This window comes from Bos javanicus, chromosome 16 (genome assembly GCF_032452875.1).
Source record: "Bos javanicus breed banteng chromosome 16, ARS-OSU_banteng_1.0, whole genome shotgun sequence".
Taxonomy (NCBI): domain Eukaryota; kingdom Metazoa; phylum Chordata; class Mammalia; order Artiodactyla; family Bovidae; genus Bos; species Bos javanicus.
Window position 1 is genome coordinate 36,484,226 of NC_083883.1, and position 12,126 is coordinate 36,496,351.

The 12,126-nt window shown below is 35.8% G+C and overlaps 1 protein-coding gene across 8 annotated transcripts in view; it reads left to right on the forward strand.

Annotated features, from left to right (window-relative positions):
* The window catches only part of RGS7 (regulator of G protein signaling 7), a 479,738-nt gene that overhangs the window by 383,237 nt on the left and 84,375 nt on the right, over positions 1-12,126 (forward strand). For all 8 annotated transcript variants that reach the window (XM_061382532.1, XM_061382530.1, XM_061382533.1 and 5 more), the window contains one exon: positions 10,783-10,889. In XM_061382532.1, coding sequence (XP_061238516.1) covers positions 10,783-10,889 — 107 coding nt within the window. The remainder of the gene's footprint in view (positions 1-10,782; positions 10,890-12,126) is intronic.

The following is a 12,126-nucleotide window of genomic DNA, read 5'->3' on the forward strand; positions in this document are numbered from 1 at the left end:
TTCTTGTAATGTCTTTCTCTGAGTTTAGTATTTAGGTAATACTAATCTTATAGAAACTGTTAGGAACTGTTCTATCTGCTTGTAATTTTCTGGAAGAAGAACTGGTAGCACATCTCCCCTAAATATTTGGTAGAATTTACCAGCAAAACTTTTTAGAACCATTGCTTTTTTTGAAGGGAGGTTACTATTGATTCCTCTCTTTGAAAAAATAGAGCTTTTCAGGTTACCTGTTGCCTCTTCTGTATGTTTTGGTTTATATCTTTCAAGTAATTGATTATTTTACTTAAGTTATCAAATTTGTGGGCACAGTGCTGTTAATAGTGTTATTTTATTATCTTTTTAATATTCATAGGTCAGTAGTAATGATCCACAGTGTCTCCCCTATCATTTCTGATATTGACAATTTGTTTTTTCTTTCTTCTTTTCCCGGTTAGTCTGGCTGGAAGTCTATCAATTTCATTGATTTTTCTCTATTGTTTTCTGGTTGCTTCTGTAATTTTATCCTTTCTTTGGCTTTAAATCACCCTTCTTCCTCTAGTTTCTGTGATACTAAAGTCCCACCTTAGGTTATTGATGCATTTAGCAGTATAAATTTCCCTCTAAGCGCTGCCTTTGCTATAGAATACAAGTTTCGATAAATTAAATATTCATTCAGCTCATTATAATTTTTAATTTCTCTCGAATTTTTCTTTGACATATGAATTACTAAGATGTGTATTATTTCAAACTTTTGGGTATTTATCAATTATCTTTATTTTGTTGATATTTAGTTTAACTTTATAATATATGTAATTCTATTATAATCATACTTTGTATGACGTTTATTCTTTTAAATATTTTAAGGTTTGTTTTATGGCCCGGAATGTGATTCATCTCTTTGAACATTGATGAATATTTCATGTATGTTACAGAATAACTCTACTATTGTTGGATAGAATATTATATACACATCAGTTACATCAAGTGATGGATAGTGTTCTTCAGGTTCATCTAAGTCTCATTGATCTTTTTGTCTGTTTTATGTATCTATTACTGTAAGACTGGTGCTGAAGTTTACAACTATAATAATGGATTTGTATATTTCTCCTTTCAGTCCTATCACTGTTTGCCTTACATATTTTGACACTCTTAAGTTTATAGACATTAACTTGTTCTGTCTTCTTGGAGAATTGACCTCTTTATGATTATTCATCATCCTCCTTTAGCCCTGACAATCCCCTGTTATAAAGTTTGCTTTGTCTGAAATTAATATATCTACTATAGTTTTTGCAGAGAGGGAGTGGGGATTCCCTGGTAACTTAACTGATAAAGAATCCACCTGCAATGCAGGAGGCCCTGGTTTGATTCCTGGGTTGGGAAGATCCCCTGGAGAAGGGACAGGCTACCCACTCCAGTATTCTGGCCAGGAGAATTCCATGAGCTGTAAAGTCCATGGGGTCGCAAAGAGTCAGACATGACTAAGCTACTTTCACTTTCATAGTTTTTTAAAGAAAGCATATTTTGTAGGTTCGTTGGTCCATTCCTCTAAGTTAATTAAGGTAAAGAAACCTTTTAAAATTTATAAGTTAATAGTTACCAAACAATGCAAATTTGTTTGTTAACCTCAAAATTATCAATGATGAATTCAGCAAGGTAGCAAGATCCAATATTAAAATACAGAAATCTGTTTCATTCTTTATACTAACATTGACATATCAGAAAGGGAGTCAAAAAACAGTACTTTTTAAAATCGCATTAAAAAATAAAATATTTAGGAATAAACCTGACCCAAAAGTTGAAAGACTTACATACTGAGAACTATAAAACATTGATAAAGGAAATGATTCAAAGAAATGGAAAGATATACTGTGCTCTTAGACTAGAAGAATTAATATTGTTAATATGTGTATACTATCCAAAGCAGTCTACAAATTTATCGTGATCCCTATTAAATTACTCATGACATTTTTCACAGAACTAGAACAAATAATCCAAAAATCTATATGGAACAATAAAAGACCCAGAAGTGTCAAAGCAATCTCGAGGAAAAAGAACAGGATGCTGTTCTGAACATTCTGCTGGATGCAGAATCCTCCCATATTTCAGGTAGTACTGCAAAGCTGTAGTACCCACAACAGCACGGTATTTATGCAAAAAGAGACATATGGATCAATGGAACAGAATAGAGAGTGTAGAAATAAACTCACACACCTATGGTCAAAAAATCTTCAGCAAAGGAAGCAAGAGTATACAATGGAGAAAACACAGTCTCTTTGGCAAGTGGTGTTGGGAAAGCTGGATAGCTGTATGTTAGTCAGTGAATTTACAACACACACACACACACACACACACACACACACACCATACGCAAAAATAAACTCAAAAGGGCTTGAATGTTTAAATATCAATAGAAGACTTGACATTGTAAAACTCTAGAAGAGAACATAAATTAAACATTCTCTTACATAAATTGTACGGAGACAATAAAAATAAAAACAAAAGCCATTAAAAGGAATGAAACAATTTCATTTGCAGAGCTGTGGATAGACCCACTATCATATCATATAAGAGTGAAGTAATCAGAAAGAAAAAGAAATACTGTATATTAATGCATACATATGGAATTTAGAAAGATTGTACCAACAATCCTACACGCAGGGTGGCAAACAGGAACTTCTTTAACCTGGAAAACGAAAGAGTCACCTAAGTCCAGGAAGTGCAGAGAGTCCCATACAGGATAAAACACGGAGAAACATGTCAAGACCCATGCTAATCAAAATAGCAAAAGTTAAATATAAATAAAAAGTATTAAATGCAACAAAGGAAAGGCAGCAAGTAATATATTAGGGCATCCCCATAAGATTTTCAGCTGATTTTTTTAGCAGAAACTCTGCAGGTCAGAAGGGAGTGGCGTGATATCTTTAAAGTGAGGAAATGGAAAAACCTACAACCAAGAATACTCTACCCAGCAAGGCTCTCATTCAGATTCATCAGAGAAATCAAAATCTTTACAGGAAGAAAAGCTAAGAGAATTGAGCAATACCAAACCATCTTTACAACAATTGCTAAAGTAACTTCCCTAGGTGGGAAAGGGACCAGCAACTTACTTTCTACATATATAGACTGTTAAACAAAAAACTTATGGGGAATGCAAACCAAAGAACTACAATATATACACAAGCAAAAAAAGAAAAAGCATCCCAAACAGAACACTAAAGATGGTCATCAACAAGAGAACAAAGAGGAAGGAAGGAAAAAAGACCTATAAAAATGAAGCCAAAACAATTAAGAAAATGGCAATAGAAGAAAATCCCTGGTGGTCCAGTGGCTAAGACTCTCTGCTCCCAATGCAAGGAGCCCGGATGCGATACCTGATCAGGGAACTTCTACATGCCGCAACTAACTACATGCCACAACTAAGAGTCTGCCTATACCTGAAGATCCCACATGCCACAACTAAGATCCAGTGCTGGCAAATAAATAAATATTTTTTAGACAAAAATGGAAATTTTGCAGAATGTATATTGAACTTTAGAAGGAATGTTGCTTTACACTGTAATTTATTATTGCCTTGGCTCTTGTGATTATTACACTTTCCTTACACTATTCTTGAATAAACTCAGTGTGATTTTTCTCTCCTCTGAATACTGTTCTACCACCTAACTACACATATAAATAAAACAGAATCTTGTTGAAGTGTGGCTCATTTTATACAATGATGCACCTACCAGTTTTACAAAAGGATATACTGTGTCAGTGAAATGAACATCCTGATATAATATAGTTACCAGATACCATGGTTCTTAAACCAGTCCTCCACACCGATATCACAAAGATATCACCTATGGGATATCTTTCGCTTTTAAAATATTTCAGCGCTGTTCTTCATATTGAAATAATTTCCTAAGCTTTTGTACTTACCCATATGAGGCAACTAGGCTACTCTACCCTGTGTGTGATAAGGGCCATTGATGTATGATCTTATTACTCTCAGTACTACCTTTTAATGAGTTATTTTTTTTTTTTTTGAGTCCTGGGAAAATATTATGCTTCCTTAAGAAAGCACCTGCATTGTGTCTGCTGGCGCTGCGCTTCCTCTGTCACCGTTGTTTTTCAGCATTGCCAGGTTCTGTGTCCTTGCCACCCTCTGGTCTTTCCCACCCTCTCTTGAATTGGGGGAGTTCTCACTGATCTGTTGCATTTTCATGTTTCAGATTGTAAATCCCATGTGCAGAATATGTTACCTTTGGAAAATTTGTCCTATAACTATGATACCAAATCTTTAGAATTGGGGTAGTGTTCTTTGCTTCCTAGGAATAAATGTAAGTGTATTCCAGAGGAGAATCATCATCTATACACTAAAGATTCCAGTTGGATCATCTGGAGGACTTTAAAGAGTGTTCAATTGGGAGTGTTCAATGTGGTCTGGAGCGTGGATCAATACCAGCTACCAGGTTCCCCACTGCCTTTTCACTAAGTGCTTCCAAATGTGTTCTCTCATTAATATTAGCCAACTCTAATAACTCACATTTTTGGAGCTCTTCTATGTGACTGGCCTTATTTTAAGTATTTCTCATTTATCTCAATTGATCCTCATGACAATCTTTTAACATCAGTGTTTTATTATTGTCTTCTTTCTACGAATGAGGACTCTAAGCTCCAGAGGATGTATCTTCTGCCCCAGTTATACAGCCAGCACATGAGGGAATCAGGGTTTGAACCCAAGCAGCTGGCTTGCATATTCTAGTTGCTTCACCCCATACTGTGCTCCTTTGTTTGGAAATATTATTTACCTGTTTTAATTACCTAGTGTCATCTTCAAAGTTGATATAAATTAAGCTTGTTTTTATTTCTCCCAAGTAAAATCCTTTTATATCATCTGTATACCATATTATACACTTACAAACCCTGGTTTGTGAGTACTAAAAAGCAAGTGGCACTTCATTTTCCTATGTGAAAATGATGTTTTTTTAGAAAAGGAGGAAAGCCTGAATACTTACTGCTTTCACTAACTCTTCGTATTGAGAAGATAAACTTACTTCAGAAGTCCCTAACTATTGTCATTATTTCACTTTTATTTGACCTTGTTGGAGAAAAAAATCTGCATATGTGATTTTTTGCACATGATTCATCTTACCTTGCAAATGCCTATTCTATAAAAGTATAATATTTTTAAATATTTCTATAACCACTTCCCTGTCTTCTTAGAGAATAACAAGTTTAACAAAATCTTTCCTTTATGACTCAGACACATGAAGATGAATGTCTGTTATTTTATTAATACTGTTTAATGACTTACCTGTGACTACTTTTTAGCTTTTCTTGCCTTAATGTCATATTATCCACTGTCTTTTTTTCTGTCTTGAGTGGATTTCCTTCTAAAATACTTCTCCCCATACACTAATCATATTTGCTACATCATGTATGCTGTGTTGATAAATGAATCACATTTGCTGATTTATATACCCATAAAATAAAAGTAAAAATGCATAACAGGAATAAAAATGTAATTCTTAGTGAAAATTATTATTATTATTTTCTTGACTCAGAGGCATTGTTGTATCAGTGTCAAAATATAGGGTATATCTGGGAGGTACTGAGACTGCCAGCAGTGGGACAGCTGGATAAAGAAAATATACTGAGTTCTGAAAATATGTTATAATTAAAAATTTAATATAGAAATATATATATTTCTACATATGGAAATATAGAACTGAACAACACAAACCTCTTTTATAGTATACTTTTTATTCTTTTGACTTTCTGAAGTAGTTATGGATCCAAAGCAAATTACACCATGTAGAATTCCTTTTGCTTTTAAATGATTTTGATAATTCTATTATTTAAAGGTTCGAGGTGAAGTAATGAAATTAGTATATCTGGCTTAACACAGCCACATTACACTGTTCACATAGTAACAGTTGTCTAGAGATGCAGTTTTACTCCTGAGTTTGTTCATGCTTGAATATCCAAATGAAAAATAAACTGGAGTCTTACAGTAAATTTGTTGTTGAACTTTATTTAGCTGTGTGGGTGATGTGGATAACACATGTACAAGATGATTAATTATTTTGCTGAGAAGCATAATGATGTGGAGCCATCTGCTGTGCCATTATTGGGAGGGTGATCTTGATAGATTACCCACTAAATTCTTTCAACACTTAGGTCCAAGACTGCCAGTAGTCCTCCAGATTCTCGTTAAATTAAGGCTATTGTGGAGATTCAGGAGCAGCTGGACCATGTGGAAAAATGTCTCCATGTTATTATTATCAGTAATTCAACCTTGAGAAAACTATCTCAAGCCCACTCTAAGATCTTTTAGTGGGATTTCAGCCATTTATATCACTGTTATCTTTTCCCATATAATATACCCACAACAATCCCACTTCAAAAGCTTTAAAAGTATTTTGAAAAGATGTTTTGAACATCTACATTATCTTGGCAGAGCTTCTCAAATGAAGACAAGCTCAATGATGGAGGAGCTTCTCAATGATGACAAGCTCCTCATCATCAAACACACAATAGCTTGTATTTTTTGTGCAATACTATGTTTTTAAAATTCCATATACCATTTATTCATAAATTTGCTTATTCACTCATTCAGCAAACATCAATTCAATAGCTACTTTTGCTATTGCTATGCTAAATGCAAGGCTATAGTCTTAAATGAAACAAAATTCACCATGATGCCCTGATTTTTATCTTAGCATTCATCTTGTCCTGGAGTCATGTTCTCTGGAGGACCTGTGACAGAGCATTATAACTCCTGTAATCTCAAACTTTCCAGGTTACTATTTGACCAGTGAAATTAAAATCATTTTAAACGGTTTACCTGTGGCAGATTCATTTTGATATATGGCAAGACCAATACAATATTGTAAAGTTAAATAAAATAAAATTTAAAAAAATTAAAAAAAAGAAAAAGAAATTCAGTCCTCTTAAATATTAAGTTAAATAGTTTGACTTGACCTCTGCATTGAACTTTGTGTGGGCCATGTAGAAACTAAATTTTGATCTTATTGATACTCTCACAAAAGTGTATCTGTTGGATTCAGGGCATTTAAAAAACCTATCAAAAACAATTTTCCTTATTAATAAAATTATGAGCCTGAGAATATCTTAGAGGGTTGTAAAATGAGAATATATATGATTAAACCCAATAAAATGGAGTATTTGTACCTCAAAAGCGGGAGGCTGAGATTGATTGCTAATTTACTATTATTCTTTCTAGCAAGCATTTAATGCAGGCCTAATTATGATAGTGAAGAAAGCATTCATCTTGCTCTCTAGAAATGTTTGATTTATCATATAATTAGTAACTATTGAATACAGTAAGAACTTATTCATTTTCTTCTGATTTTCTTTTCTTCAGCTTCCCTATATTTAGTTTCACTATGTTTTTCTAATCCTCATCAGCATGTTAGCATCTTTTTTTTTTATTTGGTGTTTCTTTGTTTTATTTTAGTCACACTCTTTCCTGTGTTTAGAGTTCAGAACCTCTTTACTGTTAATCTTTCTGGGCATCTCAGTTTTCCTTTTTGTATCTATATTCTGAAAATTTCCTCATGTGCCATGACTCAATTTCTCTTTCTGAAAAATAGGACTAATAATATTTTCCTAGGCCACAGACTGTTGGAATAAAATGAATAAAGACGGTTGTGACAATATAGGTACTACCTACCTAGCAGATAAGTAGGCCACCTGACTTTGAAATCCTCAAAAATTGTTCTTTCTAGTGCTGCCAACATGAGTAACCAGGGATTCTGAACATGACCCAGGCTGTGAGCACCTGCTCATTGTTATAGGCCAGCACGCCTCACAGATATGCTTGCCATTTTAGTTTTATAAATAACACACAAAAAGAAGATGTGACTGGCTGATGCTATTTAGGAATGCCAGATCCTCTCACTCAGCCTAGTTAAAGACCAATTATGGAAGTGGATTTCCTGAAAGTACTTTGGAGAAAAGTAAAAATCATTTGGTGTATAAGTAATGAAGCACAATGTGCTCTGTGCTCAGTTGTGTCCAATTCTTTGTGACCCCTTGGACTATAGCCTGCCGGGCTCCTCTGTCTATGGAATATTCCAGGCAAGAATACTGGTGCGGTTTGCCATTTCTTACTCCATGGGATCAAACCTACATGTCCTGTGTCTCCTGCATTGGCAAGCGGATCTTTTACCACTGAGTCACCTGGGAAGCCCAGTGAAGCACAAGAGCTACCATATACTGAGTATCTACTATGCACAGGATACTAGTCCAACTTCTTCTCTTAAAAAAATTTTTTTTAATCATTTTTATTTATTTATTTGGCTGCATCGGGTCTGCACGTGAAATCTGTCAACATGGTGCCTGGACTCTAGTTGTGGAGTACAGGCTCAGTAGTTGTGGCCCACAGGCTTAGTTGCTCCAGGGCACGTGGGATCTTAGTTCCCTGACCAGTGATTGAACCCACACCCCCTGCATTGCAAAGTAGATTCTTTACCACTAGGCCACCAGTAAAGTTTCCCAACTTCTTTATATATATATGTATTATTTGATTTTCATATGAGCTGTGCAGGGTGGGTTTATTACCTGTATTAATGGATAGGAGAGGCACTGCTGCTGCTAAGTCACTTCATTCGTGTCTGACTCTGTGTGACCCCATAGACGGCAGCCCACCCAGGCTCCCCTGTCCATGGGATTCTCCAGACAAGAACACTGGAGTGGGTTGCCATTTCCTTCTCCAATGCATGAAAGTGAAAAGTGAAAGTGAATTCGCTCAGTTGTGTCTGACTCTTAGCAACCCCGTGGACCGCAGCCTACCAGACTCCTCCATCCATGGATTTTCCAGGCAAGAGTACTAGAGTGGGGTGCCATTGCCTTCTCTGCAGAGAATTTAAGTAACAAAAGCTAAAAAGTGTTTCCAAAGGTTTTGTTCTTCCCATCATATAACACTACCTTCTCAGCTTTAATGACAATCACAGAATATGTGAATATATACTTATAAGCAGCACAGACTTTGAGAAGATCTTGATTTTGAACTAAAAGGATGCATAAAGGATGAAATCCTTCTTGGTAGAAAAAGAACACTCTATGGAGAGAGGTGTATAACTGATTGGGTGTGTAAACAAGATAACTGGGTCACTTAATAACGGTCTTCCAGGCCCATGGTAAAGAGGATGGTCAGCAGTTGTTCTTTCTTATTGACAAGAATGGTAAAGTGGAGGCCGGAGGTAGAAGTTACCACTTAAAATTTTGCAATATGCTAGATAATATTAAAAGGGGCACTATAGTACCCAACTACAGGTTAAATAAATTGAACAATTATTTCATTATTAGCCAATATAGACGTGTGAAGGGGATAGGAGGAGATTCTTATGCTTAGGTAGGTGGGCCATAGCAAGCAGTTTAGGGACTCAGTACTAGCTGAAGTGTGAAAATTACCTGTGATTGACAGACGGAGATAGAGATAGATTCCTGGAAAGTCTGTTAGAATCCTAGAGTTAAAGAATCATTTTAGCTGTTTATCTAAAAATAGAACTAAATCTATAAATTGCACATTAAAGTGTAAAAAAGTGTCAGTTGCTCAGTCGTGTCTGACTCTTTGCAAACCCATGGACTGTAGCCCACCAGGCTCTTCTGTCCATGGAATTATCCAGGCAAGAATACTGGAGTGGACAGCTGTTCCCTTCTCCAGGGGATCTTCCTGACCCAGGGATTGAATCCACGTCTTCTGCATTGCAGGCAGATTTTTGACCATCTGAGCCACCAGAAAATTGCACCTAAAGATACACAAACAAATCAATAAACCTAACTTTTTTATTTTCTATATACATATATGCTTATGTTGGACTAAAAAGCTATCTTGAATAGTTCCATGGTTTCTAAGCTTCAAGTTGGCAAACTTTATGTTGTCCCTGCACAAATGCAGTAATAATCCTAGTGAACAAATTTTCTTATCCTTTTTATTGGGAGAAACCATTGACTGCTCTAGAAGGAGTGTGAGTATTACAGTATTATGTTCCAACTATTTATGAGACTACTGGGAAAATATAATGTTTTCATTGTTATATAAATCTCTACATAGTCCATGTCTAGAATATTGTATATAGAGTCGTAAAAGCTAGAGCAGTCTAGCCAACCACAGACTGCAGGCACACTTAGCGCAGTAGAAATTGTTCTAGATGCCTAAACATTGCCTATTAACGTTATCTAGTAATGATATGTCATTAGAAGAATTGCTAATAGTATTGTATATTCATATTACAGGACAGTTCAGTTCAGTTCAGTTCAGTTGCTCAGTCGTGTCCAACTCTTTGTGACCCCATGAATCGCAGCACGCCAGGCCTCCCTGTCCATCACAACTCCCGGAGTTCACTCAGACTCACGTCCATCAAGTCGGTGATGCCATCCAGCCATCTCATCCTCTTTCGTCCCCTTCTCAAGTTTAAAATGCTATGTAAATGCCAAATATATTTGTTTGTGGAAGATTATTAACACATAGCAAAACATGTCCCATCTGTAAAATGAAGGAAGCAGATTCTTTGATTACAGAAAGACGTTCAGCTTCAACATTCCATAGCTTTATGTTCTCATGGTCTGATCACGTGCGCGGTTGGTCATTGTGGTCACTATCAGGAAGCAGAGCCATCTTGTACCTTATGTGAAAGAGCTGAAAGAAGTACAAAGACAGGCTTTTCTGGGATGCTGAGTATTCCAATGTAGGAATGTGCTCAAAAGAAACAAGATAAAATTCTACATGCCTATAAATGAACAGTTTTAAAGAATTATATATGTGTTTTTCCATTTGTTTTCATGAACTAGTGGAGGCACTCCATTTGGGAACGCTAATGGCTGCCCACGGCTACTTCTTTCCAATCTCGGATCATGTCCTCACACTCAAGGATGATGGCACCTTTTACCGGTTCCAAGTAAGTTTATTAAAAGTATTATTTAAAAGTAAAAATATGTCTGCATTTTCATTGTTTTACAGAAATTTTGAGACTTGGCTTATTTTACTTTGACTTGAGCTAGTTAGAATCTAATTAATTAATGATTTGTGAAAACTAAGTTGTGTGATGATTGAAGTTATATTTTATATAAAAAGTTTGGGAAAAATTCAGAGTGACAGTGGAATTCAGGAAGATGAGAGAGTCATCTGTAAATTATATTTATTTGCTAGGAAGGAAGTTGAGAGACGGTAACTAAATTTGTTATATTCTAGACCCTGTGTCATCCAGAGCCATCTACAGTCCAAGCAAACAGTCATGGGAATGCTTAAAGCTCCAGGATAGAAATAACTAATAAATACATATCCTCTGCATGTCTGAGACCTTCTATAAGTCTGTGGAGAAAGGGGCAATGAAGGATGAGATGGTTGGATGACATCACCGACTCAATGAAATGGAGTTTGAGCAAACTCCAGGAGATAATGAAGGACAGGGAAGCCTAGCGTGCTGCTGTCTATAGGATCACACAGTTGGAAATGACTTGGTGACTGAAAAAGTCTGTGAAGGACACGCATGATGCTTTGTGTGTGTATACTCAGGAGGCCATCTTAGATAACTTATGAACTGACAAGAGTTATTCTAGGTCATTTTCAAATGAGATACCTATAAAAAATAATCTTTGAGGAAATGATTATGGACTCCAGTTTTGGTCATTGAGCACAGTCGACACTTGAGTTACGATGATTTACCTGAAGTGTATTCTACATTTCATCAGACATTATGATTCATTAGTAACTGACTAGTGGATTCCAGTCTGTAAAATTAAGGCTCATATAATGCCAGAGTTCAAACTCTAGCTCTAGGTTCTTTCAGAGGATTCTTCCCATTGTCCCACTTCTAGACATCGGAGCATCCTTCTCACTAGCTCTGATTTATTGATTAAATAAGTGACTTGAGTGCCTAAGGACTTGCTTGGGGAAACAGAGAACAGAGGGAATATGTTTTGAAAAAAGTTGTTCTCAAAGGTCATTGTCCTCCTAGAGTATTCTCACTGCCACAGAGCACTTCTATCCAAGGAATAATCATTGGATTTTACACTGAATAGCTAGGAAATAATGCAACCTCCTGAAATTGTGATACTGACCTAAGTATTCAAGCAATTGAAATTAGTTGGATCACTTAATTTTAAAAGTCTTTAAAATAATGAAGCTTTATCCTT